Below are 16,316 nucleotides of genomic sequence, written 5' to 3' on the forward strand. Positions count from 1 at the left end.
GGCTGAGGGAGCGGGGCTGAGGGAGCCCTGAGGGGCGGCCCCGGGCTGAGGGAGCGCGGCTGAGGGAGCGCTGAGGGAGCGGAGCTGAGGGACGAGCGCCTTGGGGCCGCATCACAACATCCACGCTCGTGTGGTCGTGGTGACTGCTGAAAGTAAGGCGCATTTGCTGCAAAACATGTCTAAAAATAAGTAGCGCGTGAGGGGCGCGGTCAGAATGGTTTAAAGCAAAGCAAAAGTTCTTGGAAGAACTGGACGTTTTAGTATTAAACAGTCAAGGGAGTGGGCATCTGATCAGTCAACACCCGAGTAACGTAACAGGTAATTGGTACAGATTGTCCCCGGGATCAGGCATTTGGCAATACTGGAAAAAAAAATCATTAGACCTCTATACATGTAACAAGTACAGGTAGACCTGTAATTACAGTAATTTAAAGCAGAAGGGTTGTAAGCCTCTGTGCTTCAGCAGTCCCGGTTCGTGGGGCTGTCTGACGGACAGGCCATTGGCGGGTGTCTGGCTGAGGGGCAGGAGGAAGGAAAAAATGGAACTTGGAACCAGTTCCAGTCACATCTCATGATCAGTCATGATTGTGCTGATGGGCAGTACAAGGTTCCCTTGATTCACTCATACATCTCCTGCTGAGGAAATACACATTCTGAGCCAGATGTTATCAATTTGTGCTCAGGGTAAAGCTATTTCTGATAAAGTTACTTTGCAACAAGGGCACTACTGTGTCTACTTCACAGCTCCCTACATCCCTCAGTATGTCTACTAATTTTCAGAAATATTCCTACCTTGAATGCTTAATACACTAGCATGAACAATGTCACAAATGGAGACAGAGTAAAAAACAAGTAGAAGTACACATTGTCAGGTATAACACTGAAACTCTTCTTACCTCACTGAATTCAGTATTCAACAACTTTTGTAATTCCTGAAGAGAGACATGCCAGAGGTCTGTGCATGAAGGCAGAACCTAGTAAAACAGATACACAGCCTATTGACAGGAGTTTAGAAAAATGATGTTGGCTTGGCATTGACGTGGAAGGAGAGACATCTTTCTCCTGAAATCAGACCAAGGAGGAAAATGCAACAAATCATACAAGGAAGCTAAGGCCAAGTCTAAATCTAGACTTGCCTTTTTTCTAGGCAGCAGCCACACCTCGTGTATTTACATTCAACAAACCCAAAGACAGGTGCTTAGTCACCATGCAAGTGGTGACATGAAATGACCTCCTACTAAAGCAAACTACCACGTGTGCAGGTATGACTGACTAAAACCAATTGCAACAGTGAAGGTGGCGTAGGAATTAAATGTTACAAAATGCAGCAAAAGACCTTATGGAAGGGTAAAACAGTATTTAAAAGAAAACTTATTTCAGGCACAGTCATTCTCTCATACTCAAAAGCCTCAAAATGCACATGTCCAAATAGTCTGGCCAGGATCACTTGTCCTATGACACAGGGTTCATGGGATGACAGCTGTCAAGTCTTCTACATCTCATGGGTTCCCTTGGGTGGCATCAAAGCAGTTTTGGGACAGATTTTCTGTGCCTTTTAGGAGAGAGTTATTATGATTTTTTTTTGTCTCAGCCTAATTTCACCCTCTGTCAATTTTGGGCAAGTTCATTGCCTGTTGTCTTCTTTCTGCGGAGCTGACAGAGGAATGGCCCCTATGATTTTCTGTAAACTTGATGCCATCTTCCCCTTACCAGAAGGCTGGTCTTCTGCTGCTAAGACAGCTCTGCTGTAGGCCTCTCAGAACACAGGCCTTTTGATGTACACACTGCATTTGTCAGCATTTACAAGTATAATTGCTCCTATTTGTGTCCTTGGTTATCACATATGTATCGTTTCTGTAAGCACTGCCTCATGGATTCTACTCAAGATGTCACACAGGCACATTTCCATACTCAATTCAAACCAATCTTAATATTTACTTCACAAATCTCTGTGCTGTTCTGGCAGCTGGGAAGGTCTTCACACCACTAAAAATCTTTACATCTAATTCTTTTCCAGGAGAAGTCCACTAAGCACATAACAGCTACTCCTCCTGCTCTGCAAGCCCAGGCTCTTCAGATAAGAGTCTTTCAGCTGATGAATCAGGTAGTGTATGTTAGTTATTTCTTGATGTCTCCTTTTGGGAGGTCAGGACTATTCACATTCAAAGTAAAATAAGCTTTTTGCCTTTGGAAGGTTGTTTAAGTATGCACAGGAAATTTCTGTTTGCACACTGAGTCCCTGGTCCTGTTGTCACGCACACCAACAAACCCAGGCCATGCGGCATTGCTTTCCAGGAGATCATACCCTGCTATTAATTGAGTCAGTGCAACTATTACCAGGTGCTGTTTTGTTAGAAGGGCAATCCAGCTCTTTCTCCACAGAGAATGACTTGACAGCAGGGCATTTGTAGATTAACAGCAGTTCAGGAACGTGACCAGTCATTTTCCAAGGCAAATTCAAAAAAATACCAGAACCGACTACACATCTGAACTGCCAGTAAAATGGCAGCCAGCTTATTATTATACAAAGTACATGCTATGTACTGCTTCCTTCACGTGTTTTCTAGCCAAAGCTGGCTAGAAATGAAAAAAGAAGTTGTTACAGTTGAAACTACTGATAAAAGCAGTACCGCATCTTTTTCACTTCTATATGAACTGAAAAAAAACATGATCCATACTTCAGAGGCCAGTTTGTTGCCACTGTAGGGATTTTTTTTAATATGCATAATCTATCTAATAAGAAAATATTCATTTCTTAAAGAAAAACCAAACACCACCATAAATAAACAGTATTAGCACCAGAAACTACAGTATCAGTAAGATTATCTTTGTTTAAGTCTCCATGAGGGCTTGCACTGGCAACTTGACAAAACCCATGAATTGTATGAGTTTGCACTCTGGTTACTTAAAAGAAACAATCCTTTCCAGAAATCTACTATTTGCTTAAATGTCTTTTATTTGATTGAACAGAATTCTCTGTTTGCTTCTGATCCTTGCCATTTAAGTAGTGTTTGCATTGGCTCAAACCCCCTCAAACACGACTGTGCTGAGCTAGACACATGAGGAGAAAACAGCCAGTTTCAAAAAAGATGTGAAGACAACCCAAGTGTTGTCACACTGCTCTGTACTTGCATATCAGCACAGTAGCACAGCCCCAGGACACGATGTGACATGCATTTGAACAGGGCTGCAAAGACACTTCTTCCTTTCACTTCTCCTGCATCCTCAGCACTTCACAGTCATATTGTTCCCCACAGTGCTGCTCAAGAGCATCAGGATGATAAACAACACTTGTGTTCCTCATTGTCTTTCAGGCTAAATTTGGTTGCAGTGTCAAACAGTGACCAGAAAAAAAAGAGAAGAGAGCAATTGGGTAGTGGGAATACAGAAATGCAGGCTCACATGATCAGCTAGAAACTCAGAGCCTACCTGTTCACCAGGGTAGGATATCCACAATTAACAGATCCAGTCACTGCCATCTCTCCTATCTTCAAACCTTTAATCCATATAACAGAGATCATATTACTCTTTTGGCTCATGTTTTGCCCTTGCAAACTGTCCATGTAATAGAGCTTCATAGTAAATTGTGAGGATTTAATGACTAAGAAGCTGAATTCAGAACTCGTGCTCAGTCAAAGAGGACTTTATTAGAATCTGGGAGTGAGAAATTCTCAGCAAGAATGCTGGGACTGAAGGTACTGTGAGTTTTACTCAAGATTTACTCAGAGTTGGTGTTCTGGGTTGGGCCACCAAAGAATTTTGAAATTGAAGCTAGCCAAAATATGGAACTTTCAAAAAAATAAATGAATGGTGGCACAGGAAGATGGAAAGAGCAGATACAGTTTTGTGTAGGGTGAATATATGAGGAAAAGTGTTGAAAATGCAATCTATGATGTGATGAAAACTGAGTAGGTTGAACCCTCAGGGATAGTTTATGCCTTGCACAAGTTCCCACAAATTACAACACCTTCCCAGCACATTGCGTGAGCTGTAGAACCTGACATTTTTTTGCTGTGCAGACAAACTTGTACCCTCTGAGGCAGAAAGGTGATTGTAATCTGCAGGCAGGATACTTTTCAAGTGAGGAGAAGATTTGGAGAGAAAGCAGAGTTCAGCATGATGTTGTTGTGAGGCTTAACATGTAATCCAAGATGCAGGGTGGTTGGGGAGGGCACAGTGACATGAGTCAGGCAGCAGCATTTCAGGATTCTAGCACACATGTAATGAAAAGGCAAGAGACCACTGTTTAATAAGCACTTCCAGCCAGTGTCACACCTGTTTGGTATCCCAGCTGGGCAGCGTGTCAGGGAAGTTGCTGAGAAACACAGGGCTTAGGAAATCTGCTAGCTCAAAGCTACTTCTGAAGAGACACAACACTGCTGCTGCTACATCCAACTGATTACTGCCAGAAGTGAACCCATTTCTGGAAACACAACTGCATCCAGAAGAACTGAAGGTGGTGTCAGTAATTTAGTTATGTATTGAGGGGGATGCTGGTCTTTGTCTAGTCTCCTTAAGATTTCACTCAGTCATTTTCAGTACTAAATTGTTCCAACACCCAAGGATGGAAAAAATCTGACACTGATCATATCTGATGAGAGAGTCCAGCCTATCAGAAACAATCTGAGAGTTCCTCTTTAGTGGCTGCATTAAAAAATGAGCTGATGAGAGTTTACCTGAATTTTAAGGAATGTGTAAACTTTTTTTTCTTCATTTTATAGTTATGGCTCTTGGGATGTGAAATGTATGTGCAATCCCATTAAAAGATGCATCTGCTGAGCAAATGGTCTTCTTAGATGTGGACATGTAATGTACATAGATCGCTCATTTATTTTCTGCCCTTTGAATCCAGATTAAAAACTAGATACGAGTAGGAAAACTGACTACAGTTAAGATTCAAATTAGACAGACACACATTTTACCAAAGTTTCTTGATTAACATTAAAACCCAAACAAAATTAACAAGATTACAAAATTAATTGTTCAGATCTGAGTTTTGATTGTCACTATATGTAAAAGTAAATACCTACAAATGCACAGGCACTTACTGTACCATCCTCTGGGCATATTAAGTAAAAAAGTATTGCTTGATGATTCCTGTAAGCACATAGTTCCATTCTAGACTGAGGGGGACAGGCAGTTGGGAATGGTTAATCATGGGAAAATGCCTTAATCAGCAGCATCACAAGTATCACCATGTCAGGTTGTGTCAAACGTGTCAGTGCAAAAATACAGTTATGGGAAAATTAAGGTTGGAAGTGATTTCGAAGGTCATTATTCTAATCCTTGTGTTCAAATCATAGCTAGGAACAAATTTGGATCAGGGTAGTTATTCTGTTGGGCAAATAAGTGGATACAAAATGAAAATTCTAAAAACTTCCACCGTACCACATTCCTGGTATTAACACTGAATAAAGGGCATTTTGAACAGGGGCAGTGAACTAACTTGTCCTGCTTTAAACTGCAGGATGATGTTCTAGAGACATCTGTGCTTGTTAGAAAGGAGAAGCTTGCCAAAGGCTATCTGGACACTGTACTTTGAGAAGATGGACTGAGTGGAACAATTTTTATTTTTTTTTAATTCATATGCTAAAACCAGCTTGAGACACTGTAAATGTTTCTGCCATGCTGACAATAGACTAACACTCTCAAGAGTTTCTTCATGGTATGGTGAAATTAATTTGGCTATCAGTGCTTGGCAACTGGAATTGAAGCTGCTCAGATTACAGCTATAGAAGCAGTAGAAAATGGGTACTGCTATCATGTGACACCAAAACAAATTTTCTGCTGAAAGCAAGAAGTACATGAGTTTTCATGTGGCAGATAGATTGGTCTCATGATTTCCTGTAAAATGTTATACTATTATGGGGCAATTTCAACTCTTGTGCTTGGACCTTATCCCAACATAACTTGTAAAAACAATTGTGCTGTGTTAGTGTGTTTTAAAGGTGCCTTGATTAGCTGCAGAAAACAATTCTCTCAAGGCTTCTCTCTTACTCTCTTCTGTGGGATATTTCCTCATTTGGACAATCTGCTAGGTAGTAGTGATTTTTTCATGTGTTTACACAGGATGATTGTTCTCAGATGACACAGAAGGACTAATAGTGTTCAAAATGTAAGTTATTTTTAAAAGTCTATTTAAATTCTGGGTTTATATGCTTTGGGGTTGTCTTCATGACATCTGTATAAACGTGTGTAGAAGTTAGTATTACATGATGGCAATAACCTAGAAAATTCAGTCTAACTCTGTTCAATACCTCGAGCAGAGGACTAGAAGGTGGATAAAGTTTGTGACTGGATTTGTGATTTGTCCTGATGGGGGGATCCCTAGTGCCTTGATCAGCAGCAGTGTCTGACACCACACATCCCCGTTCAGACCTCGCAGCTCAAAGGACAGGAACCCAGCAGTCGTGAGAAAAGCATCGCCACACATTTGCTGTGTCGGAAAAGAACAGGTGTTAAAGAGATACTGTTCAGTACCATGGAGGATTAAATGCTCCCCACACAGTGACACAGAACGAGACACAAAGCTACCAAGAAAAAAGTAACATACACAATTAAAGCTGCCTCCCATACCGTGCCAAATAATGGCAACGGTAAATTATACTTGAGTTTTAGTGGCTTAAGCACAGAATAGGATACACAACAGACAGAGATACAAAGCTCTACCAGATAGAGGATAACCTATGGTTTAAAGATTATAAGGTAGTTGCATCACATGAGGATTTCTATGATTGTGGAGTATCTGGAGTAAATGAAGGAAGAATGATACAGTGACCTTTGGAACAGTCTTCTAAATGCTAGAGCACAGACTGGCATTGAGAAAGACAAAAGCTAATTATTATTTTTGTGGTTTGAATGTAAACTAAACTAATCCACAATTTAAAAGAAAAAAAGAACACTTTTGAGTGCAGTATGGACAGCCAAGCTGTCCTCCTTGTCACACTGCAGCAGGGTCAGACAAATAGACTTGAGATGGGGGATCTGAGACCTCCATGTGGCTTGATTTGTTTTGTTTTCTCTCATCAGCACACTGTGGTTTAATTGAACTCTTGAACTTCAGTCTGTTCCTCTGTCTGAAAGAGAACATGAAAGAGCTGAATGAAGAGATGACGAAAAGAATGAAGGGATGATGAAAAGCATGGCATGATTGCTGTACAGGGTACAGAAAGGGATATAGCTGCATTCCTGTGTGCAAGAACTCTTCAGGCTGCAGCTCAGAAATGACGACAGATGCAGTGTTTAATTGTTTAGTCAGGGAAGGACTGTGGAAAGGGTGAACAGGGATCTGCTGTTCGCTGGTTTTCCAACACATGAACTTGGTGAGCCAGAGGACACCAACAGGAGAGCAGCAAACAGACAGAGTGAGGAGGTTCTTCACACAGCAGGGATCAAAGCTGCAGTGCTACAACTTCACCTGAGTTCAAGGATAGGCCTAGGAAGTCTACAGAGTCCACAACACTTTATTAAACACACAAACCCCATCCCTGATTCAGGAAACTCCTCAGCTACAAATGACTAAATGACAGAGAATATGTGGGGCAAGTATAGTCACACATGGCTTGTTCTTATATTCTTCCCTAAGCACATGCTTCTGGCTGCTACCAGGGACAAGATCCTGGGCTAAAAGGACTTTTTGGTCTGACTCAACACTAGAACATAAGCAATAAAACAGCCTAAATCCAGATCATGTTATTAGGCTCAAGATTCAAATGTAGGAATAATGTATCAGATTACTTTAGAGCCTATTAGCCATTTCTTCTATTAAAATCCATAAATAATTATATTTTTTAACTAAGAAAATTGTGCTAGCTTTTCACTTTCTGCCAGTGAAAACACGTGCAGGAGAAGTTATCATTGTTCATAGCCATTTCTAATATTGTATAAAAATTCTACAGAAGCAATAGATCACATTACAGAATGATAAAAAATTACCTGTGCCTGAAGATTGCATATCTTATACTTTTTCCATTATTATGGGTGTGCTTAGTAAAGAGCTGTCACCGACTACTTTTTATTTCAGATTAAGAATGGACAAGATCACTCTGAAGAGCAGCGTGGTGCACAGTGCAGGTTTCTGGAGCTGTGCAGAACAGCATGTCAGGTATGGTAATTACTGAGTGCTGGGGGCGTGGGCATTGCTCTGCAAGTGTCTCCAGCTAGCACACCTACAGTGGCTGCTACAGAGCAGGACAACACTCTTTGTATTCCTCATAAAATCTGTACAGCCTTTCTAATTTCAGCACAATGAACCAGCCTCCTGATAGAAGGCCACAAAACCAGGACTTCATGTCACACTAGAACCCAAGCTAGTGGTATTAAAGGAATTTAGTCTTGAAAAGTGCTCAGATCTGCTGAGCAGGGTTGTTTCATGACATGAGAGATCACAATTTGATCTGCTTTTTGAAAAGACTACAAGAAGACACAAATGGAAACTACACTGAAGGAGCAATTGTTAATATATTTACCAAACTTTCCAAACTTTGTTCCTTCGGAGGCATAGAAAATTAAATTTATTTAATTAAAATTAATGTTATTTTTATTGCAGAGGGAGCTGCCCTTACTGTATCAGTTACAGCAGAATGTAACATTGGAAATGGATGTATATCAAAACAGAACTAAGACAGCTAGAAATAAGAGTATTTAGAAAATAATGTGATCTACAAGACAAAAAATAATTGTGGTTTTTATCTATAAATTTATAAAAAAATTAGAAACAATACTGTAATTTTAGTCGCAACCATCCAACCTCCTAATGCAGGAGAACCTGTTCCCTGGAGACCCGTGGCCTTGAAGCTCCGTGGTCTGCAGGCTGAGCCAAAAAGCAAAGGTGGTTCCCCAGTGCCGTCCTGTGTTGAAAATACAGAACTACACGGGCGGAGCCCTTGACGTCAGATCATGGTCCAGGAAACAGCGTGTGCTCGGGTAACGAGCAGAGCAGCAGCAAAACAGCAGCAAAACAAGAGCAAAACAACCTCTGTCGCTGCTGCACATGCACTGTGAAGTGTGGGTTTGTGTTTTTAATCACAGGTCCGTCACTAAGACATGCACTGCGAAAGACTGGCATCGCTCTGCTGAATAACGAAAAGAGACATCGATCATACGGTAAAATAATATTTACATGCAATCCCAGTAAACAAGGTAAAATGGCCATAGGTTTAGCTAAACAATAAAAAAAAAAATAAAAAAAGAACCCAACAAGTAATATTTGGCAGCAAATCGTTCAGGTAGTATTTGTCATCACTAATTTATTACTCAAAAAGAAGAGTATGTAAATGCTGTATTTGATGTACCCAGTAGCAATTGCAGTGCCAGATATGCTTGTGTAGATAAGGATTTTGGCCAGCAACAGTTTGCATACATACAAATAGCAGGTTAGTGATAGCTGATTCAGGGCAGGCCAGAATCTCACCTTAAGCTGTAATGCATCTATACATTTCCTGTTCAAAACTTGTACTGTAACAAGAAACTAAAATTGTGTACATTCATAGTAATGTTGAGAAAAGATATCTAAATTTTTCATAATCTCTGCATAATTGTTGTTCGTATTCCTGCTTATAGTCAGAATTATAAATATAGTTCACTACCTTAATTAACACCTCTAATATGATGCACCTGGTATGTCTGTACTAGGAGAGTATTTCCCCATGGTTTTCACCGTGGAAACATGTTCTGACTGCCTGTGATCAGTCTGTTAGGGCAAGAGAGGTGCAAATACGTAAACATGTATGGTGTACATACAGCAGGAGCCTTGTAAGCACTTCCCCTGTCAAAGTTGTAAAGCAGTTTCCCTGAGCATGACAAGAAGGAAATCTTTTCTCTAGCCAGTCATATAAAACTATCATTATTTGCCACTGAGCTGAGTAAAGAATACAATTTTTTAATATCTTTAGAATACTGATTGACAACAATGTACACAGCACAGATTATTTCAAACTTCACAGTGCAAAGTACACATCTTTTATTACGTTCTGGAACTGATCCCAGAGTAGCTCTTCACAAAGTTACTTTCTCTGTGGTAAAGCAGCACTGAGTGTTCTCACACTTGCTGTCACAAAGTGTTTGCAAGACCACAGAAGTGTCTGGTGTGTGTCTTTTCCTACACTGCACTTTCCTTTGCAGTAACTGCAGAGCAGAGATATTAACAGCTGCTTTGCACCTCCATGAAATCCCATTTATATAGGAGAGAAAGCAACATTTAGGTCAGCTGTGAAATAACCCATAGTTTTCTGATCAAGGCAAAGTGTGTCATTTTCACACCACTGAATTGAGCTTTCTGTAAAACATTTGCACAAATCCTGCAAATACTACCTTGATTCAAGGCTGAAGAACTCAGGGGTTCGGACTAGTAACTTCCTCCCCTCAGCATTAGCAGGAATCAAGGTTGTAACATCAGTCCCAGCGTCTCAGCAGACACATGACACTGGGGAATCATTACTGCACAGTCACTTGCTAGACAAACATCCAGGGGATCCTCCCGAAGACAAAATTTAAAGAGGATTTTTGAAGTCTTTTTGGCACAGCTGTTGATGTAAGTTATGTGTTACGGGTTTGCCATGCCTGTAAATCCTTACAGGGATGCTCTTGGCTGCATGGAGGCTGCACTTTGTGCAGAGGCTCTGACCCAAAGACTCTCAGAACCTTGAAGTGAAATTCTGATTCTCAGAATAAATATGCAATTATAATTTATAAATATAAATTCTAATTTACATTTGGTGGTGCAAACACAGCTGTTTGAAAATGCTCAGTGATGGTGTAAATTACAGAGCATCCACCAGAGGGAAGCTCGTGCATGCATTCAAAGTGAAATAAATAATTTGAAGGATGAGTGAAACACACACCTGATATTTTAGCCAAAGCAAATTCTATTCAAAGTGGTTTGTAGCAGTAGCACAGACTTCTTGAGCTTGGAAATTTTTCAGAAGTTATTTGCCAATCTAAAGGTAACAGACTTACAGGAAGTTTCCTGTGTTGATGACCAAGTTGTTGCACTACATTTAATATTCATGCTCACAAAAAACTTCAGGTTGTTTTTTTTTCAAGCACACAGATGCAGCCTAATTTCACTCCTGTTGATGAATTAGACCAGAGCTTCTTGGTCTGAAGTCCAGATTCATGGTTCCTTTTGTGACCACTCACCTTTGGTCACCAGAGTAAGATCCTGGGTTGTTCAGCCACTGTTGTGTTTTGTGTGTGATTGAATATATTGTGTTGCTCCCCCTATTAATGGAAACATTTGCTAAATTTTCCATAAAGTTTGTGTACTACTAATGTAAATTTGATGACAGTCAGACACTTTTAGAGAACATTGAAGACTGCTGACAGTCTGCAGTTTTTATAGTGAGCCAGGAGTCACATAGAGCTCTTCAGAAACATGCTCCTAGCTAACATTAACTCTAATGTCTGTGATATTTAGTCTAATAGCCTGTCTTCAGAATCTTATTCAAGCAAATCTTAGTATTTCAATACTTCTCTGGGATCTTTTTAGAAACAGAAATCCCAGTTCAGAGATTCATTTCTTTTCTTGTTCAAATGAAAGACACAGCCAGAGGCTGAGGCCATCTGGCAAGCAAACTTCAACTGAAGTGGAGAAACATGTTTCTGAAAACTGTAAGGACAGATGCTTTGGAAGTTCAACCACACTCCACTGGATTAGAACTATACTAATACCAGTGGTTGTACAGACAGCTGCTCTTTTCCAACAAAAGATGGACTTTACTTAAAGAACCTGCCAGTCCCCGTAGCACTGTGTGACAAAAAGTACTAGGCATCTCTTATTTTTTTTCCCAATAAAAATCTGCATCTTAGTTTAATCTAGATAACCCACTGGCAATAAATTAAGAAATAGCCCTTATGAAGTTACTTCTGGAGAAATAATGTGTATAAAGGTGATTTCATTAGAAGAAGCAACATTGCCCAGAACTTCCTCCCATTTTCCCAAGTGGTTTTCAGAAATTCCCTTTAGAATACAAACAACTTGGCTGGGATTTTCCCCTACCCAATCTTTATTAAATGTAGTTAAAAATGAAAGGAACTGGAATCATGTATCAGATTAAATCCAAATTAAAATTTATTACACAAATAGTATTTTGAAGATATAATACTTCAGTGGAGTTATTCTGGATTTGCTTCTGATCTCATTATACTCTTACGAGATCGAAACCAGCTAAGCTGATTTGGGGGTGATGATGTTGCAATCCTTTTTCCATGGTGAAAAATACTTTTCAACTTGATATTATGCACTACATTTGCCAGGTTTGTAAAATTAGGGAAATAATCTGTATCACATTCTTAAATTTAGAAAACCTATGCATAACTCCTTTGTTTCTGTGAATCTTTTTTCATGGTAAATACCCTTCCAGTTTCACTTCTGTGACTCTTGAACATTTCTCTTGTGCTGCTGTTTTAGTTCCTCCTTTAACATTTTAGAATTTAACTTCAAAGAAGATATTTTGAGATCAGGATAACAAAATAGTTTCATATTCTTTGGCCAGACTCTGAAGAGTTTAGGATACATTCAGGAGGACAACATAGTCATATATTTTCTCTCTGACATGGAGCATTTCCTCCTGTAAGCCTGTATCCAGACTGGATATCCTCATGGTTATTGTTTGGCTAAAGAATGGCAGTTTCCCAGAGAATTCGAAATACAGGTCCAACCCACTTTATTGTGCCAAGTCAGTCTCACTGTCATTGTTGGGACAGACTACAACATGTAATATTCAGCAAGAAAGTTTATTGGAAAGAATAAGGAAACAGCAGCAGCCCCGAGCTGCAATTTACAGCCTCTTAAATACAGCTCTTTTGGTACATGTGTATCACACAGATAGGTCAATTTAAACACACAAACCACAATTCTTACAGCCTATAGGTGGATTTTAGTTGGACCTTCTCAGTTCTACTTTCTCACAACATTTCTGTGCACCTGTCCCTGTTTTCCTTTTATATTTATATTTTTCTCAGTCACTCTGTTCAAACAAGTCCTCGTTCTCATGAGACAGTGTTCCCTGTTCCCACGGGACAGCTCTCTCCTGCTGCTCCTCTGCTCTCTCAGGATGCAGCAGTACGTTGTCAGGACCAGGGCCTCCATTCTCAGCCTCCCTCTCACCCCATCTCAGGGGCTCGGTCCAGCCAAAATTCCCCACATCTCACTATAGGGCAAATGTTGATTTCCTCTATGCCAGTGTATTTCTAAATGGTGGTTGACTGTTTTCTGCTGAATTAAAAGAGGTGACAGGAAGACAGTAAGCACAAGTTTTTATGCTTTGAAACAGAAATTCCTGTCAAACATATAATGCACATTTGTAGTTTATCTGCCACCCCTTTTATTTTTTTTTGTTTCTATAAAATAAAATGTTAACTCATGTGAGCAAGCTCACAGCTGTTGATTAGATCAGTAACTTCAACAAAGTAGTGAGTTTCTTTAAATAAGGACAGCTTAGAAAGACCACCAACAGGCTTCAAAATCTGCTAAAGCATGATGGATGTAAAACTGAAAGCAAAGTCAGATGCTGCACTGTATTTTTATTTTTGCTTTGTGTGCAAAAATGCACATCTTCCTAAACAACAGGAACTGCCCTGTGTGGTCAGATGTCTGTAAGAGCGAGCATTAGGGCAGGAGATCATAGGCCACACTACCCTACAGAACAGCACTTAGAGAACTTGCTCTCCAGTAGCTCACTAACACCTTCAGAATAAAAGCAGGGCCCAGAGCAACCAAGAACTGAAGAATTTCCAGAATGAGTCAAGCTGAGGAAAGCAGTATCCACTCAACATGGAATATTGTGAGGTCAGTAGTCTGCATAATACTGAGCTTGTCATTTATTATTGGGACCCCTGGAAACTGCATCGTCATCTGGACTGTTTGTAGAAAAATGAAGCAAGTGTCTCTTTCAGTGCTGCTGATCTTGAACCTGGCCATTGCTGATGTCCTCGTGCTGATCACTTTACCAATCTGGATTTACTCCTTTGCTGACTCATGGGTTTTTGGAGTCATCTTCTGCAAAATACTGGTTTTCATTATTTACTGCAGCATGTATGCAAGTATATTTCTAATTACAGCACTGAGCTTGGAGAGATTAGTGGCTGTGTTTTACCCTTTCACAATTCAAAGATACAAAAGAAAAGAAAAGATTTCTTTAATCATGTTCCTCATTTGGTTCCTGTCTATTACTTTTGGCATTTCTGTCATTCCCTTTCAAGAGACAGAAGAAATGAACGGTCAGCTGCTCTGCACGTGTCGCAGCTACTCTTCTAACAGACAGAAGGTGTCATATCTTTTGCTGGAGACTCTTGCAGGTTTTGTAATCCCTTTTTTAATTATTTGCACTTGTTATGTGTGTGTAGGCAGAAGGATAAGCAGAATGACTTACCAGTCTAAGCAGCGATCAGGCCGGCTCATTGCCAGCATTGTGGTGGCATTCATTGTGTGCTGGTTCCCTCACCACGTGTTCAACATCCTAGATATTATTTCCATTGAAATAGAACTCTCTCATGAGGAAATGTCTTTGGCACTGGATGAAATTGTAGACAAAGGAGTGTACATCTCTGGAGCACTTGTATTCATCAGTAGCTGTATTAACCCTCTGCTTTATGCTTTTGCTGCGCGAAGATTTCAGAATCACCTGAGATTTGCCAAGATGTCAAAGCTGTTTGAGCAGATGAGTCAGACTGTGACAGAGGAAGACAAGAAAAGAAGTTTGGTTGTAAACAAACAAGAAGATGCTTTAGTAGGCACAGAAAATCTCTAACAAGGATCTCAGTGATTAATCTGTGTCGTTTCTTCAGTAGTCCTTTCTCCTCATACTCTACTTTCATTTATTAAGCAGTCCAGGGAAAGCTAGAGACAGATAAAAGCTTTTTGGTTTGTTTTTTTTCTTGTGTGCTTTATAAGACTTGGCACTGACAACCTAGTTCAGTTCATAAGTTAATATCCACATCATGAAATGGGCATTATTTCACTGTTGCTGAGAACCTCAGCAAGGTGGATAGAAGCTCAAATTGTAAGGAATACAGCATTTTTACTTTCCATTATATTATTTCTGATTTCTAGGAAGTCTGTGAGCAGAAAATAACTCCTCGTGGAAAGGAAAGGCTTTGAAAATTTAAACCCAAGTTTTTCTTCAGAAAAAATCATTAGATGGTCAAAAATCCTTATATAATCTAAAGTTTTAAGAGTCCATAGTTAAATTCTTGATATGGGTAAGAAGTTTTAAAGTACAATAATGACATACTCTTCTGGGCAGATGGAAAATCTAAAGCTATTTTTATTCATTATTTAGGTTTGAAAATAATAATTGTTGTTTACACAGTCAAGCTCCTTTACTGCATTACTTCGTGGTAATAGGTTTGAAAAAGTCAGATGTGAAGTGTGATACGTCTCCAGAAAAAACAGGAGGTATGAGAACTCTGTGTTGTGTGACAAATATCATTACAGACTGCATGCTATATTTGATGTCAAACACATTGCATACTTCAGAGGCAATTCAACTATTGATGTATTAAATATATGTACTCTGAGTATGCTCCAAATTTTTGATTCAGTTAAGCTTCCAAGATGTCTATTAAATTATGGAGGAATTGGATCAGGCTTAGGTGAGAAGGAAGGAGAGATCCTTGATACTGTTTGTAATGTGTAAGAAAATATGGTAGCAGTACAAAGTATTTAATGTCAGAAGAACTTCACCTTGCAAATAAAAGTGTTACTTTTTCTTCTCTTGTAGAACAGAGTGGACTTCACCATGAGAAACCCATAAATTTAGTACTTGCAAGGGCTTTGGTTTTGTTAATGTGTGCAAACTCACTGTGAAATACTGCACGTTATCAAGTGTTTGCTTTTGAAGTTTTATTTATTTCAATTGTGCCTAACATTTTTATGCTTACTTTCCTTAAGTTTTAAGTCAATAATTTGTAATAAGATCAAGATAACTACTGATTAAGAAACATATTGTAATTTCCTGTTTCTTGTTCTGGGCAGCTGCTAAATAGTTATGTTACTCATTCTTACAAAGAAATTACAAATACTAACTAGAACTTAATTTTCCAAGTCTGATTATATCACAACCAAGTATATTTAAGTTGTACTAATTTAACTTGTAGACTAAAATAAACATGGGGAAGTAAAATCCTTAGCTAATGGGAAAATATTTCTCTAAACTTTGCATATGTGTTATTCCTGCTTGTTATCAAAAAGTCATTATTTCTTCTCAATAAGAGAAAGGTCCACAGCAGAGAGGGCTTTCCTTCAATAGGATTCCTTCACTGAAATTAAAGAAAACTTTAAGAAGACCTTGTTTGCAGCAAAGAGTAAGAAACAG

At 39.4% G+C, this 16,316-nt stretch overlaps 1 protein-coding gene across 10 annotated transcripts in view; it reads left to right on the forward strand.

The window, feature by feature from the left end:
* Nucleotides 1–28: 28 nt before the first annotated feature.
* LOC113948874 (leukotriene B4 receptor 1-like) overlaps nt 29–16,316 on the forward strand; it is a 51,472-nt gene continuing 35,184 nt past the window's right edge. For 8 of the 10 annotated variants that reach the window (XM_027646865.1, XM_027646868.1, XM_027646864.1 and 5 more), the window contains exon 1: nt 13,362–15,397. In XM_027646865.1, coding sequence (XP_027502666.1) covers nt 13,740–14,750 — 1,011 coding nt within the window. In that variant the 5' untranslated portion in view covers nt 13,362–13,739 and the 3' untranslated portion in view covers nt 14,751–15,397. Of the gene's footprint in view, nt 153–8,023; nt 8,105–11,043; nt 11,154–13,361; nt 15,398–16,316 lie in introns of those variants that run through there. The other 2 variants (XR_003528260.1, XR_003528261.1) reach the window with 2 other exon arrangements.

Source organism: Corapipo altera, unplaced genomic scaffold (genome assembly GCF_003945725.1).
Source record: "Corapipo altera isolate COAL_440 unplaced genomic scaffold, ASM394572v1 62, whole genome shotgun sequence".
NCBI lineage: Eukaryota > Metazoa > Chordata > Aves > Passeriformes > Pipridae > Corapipo > Corapipo altera.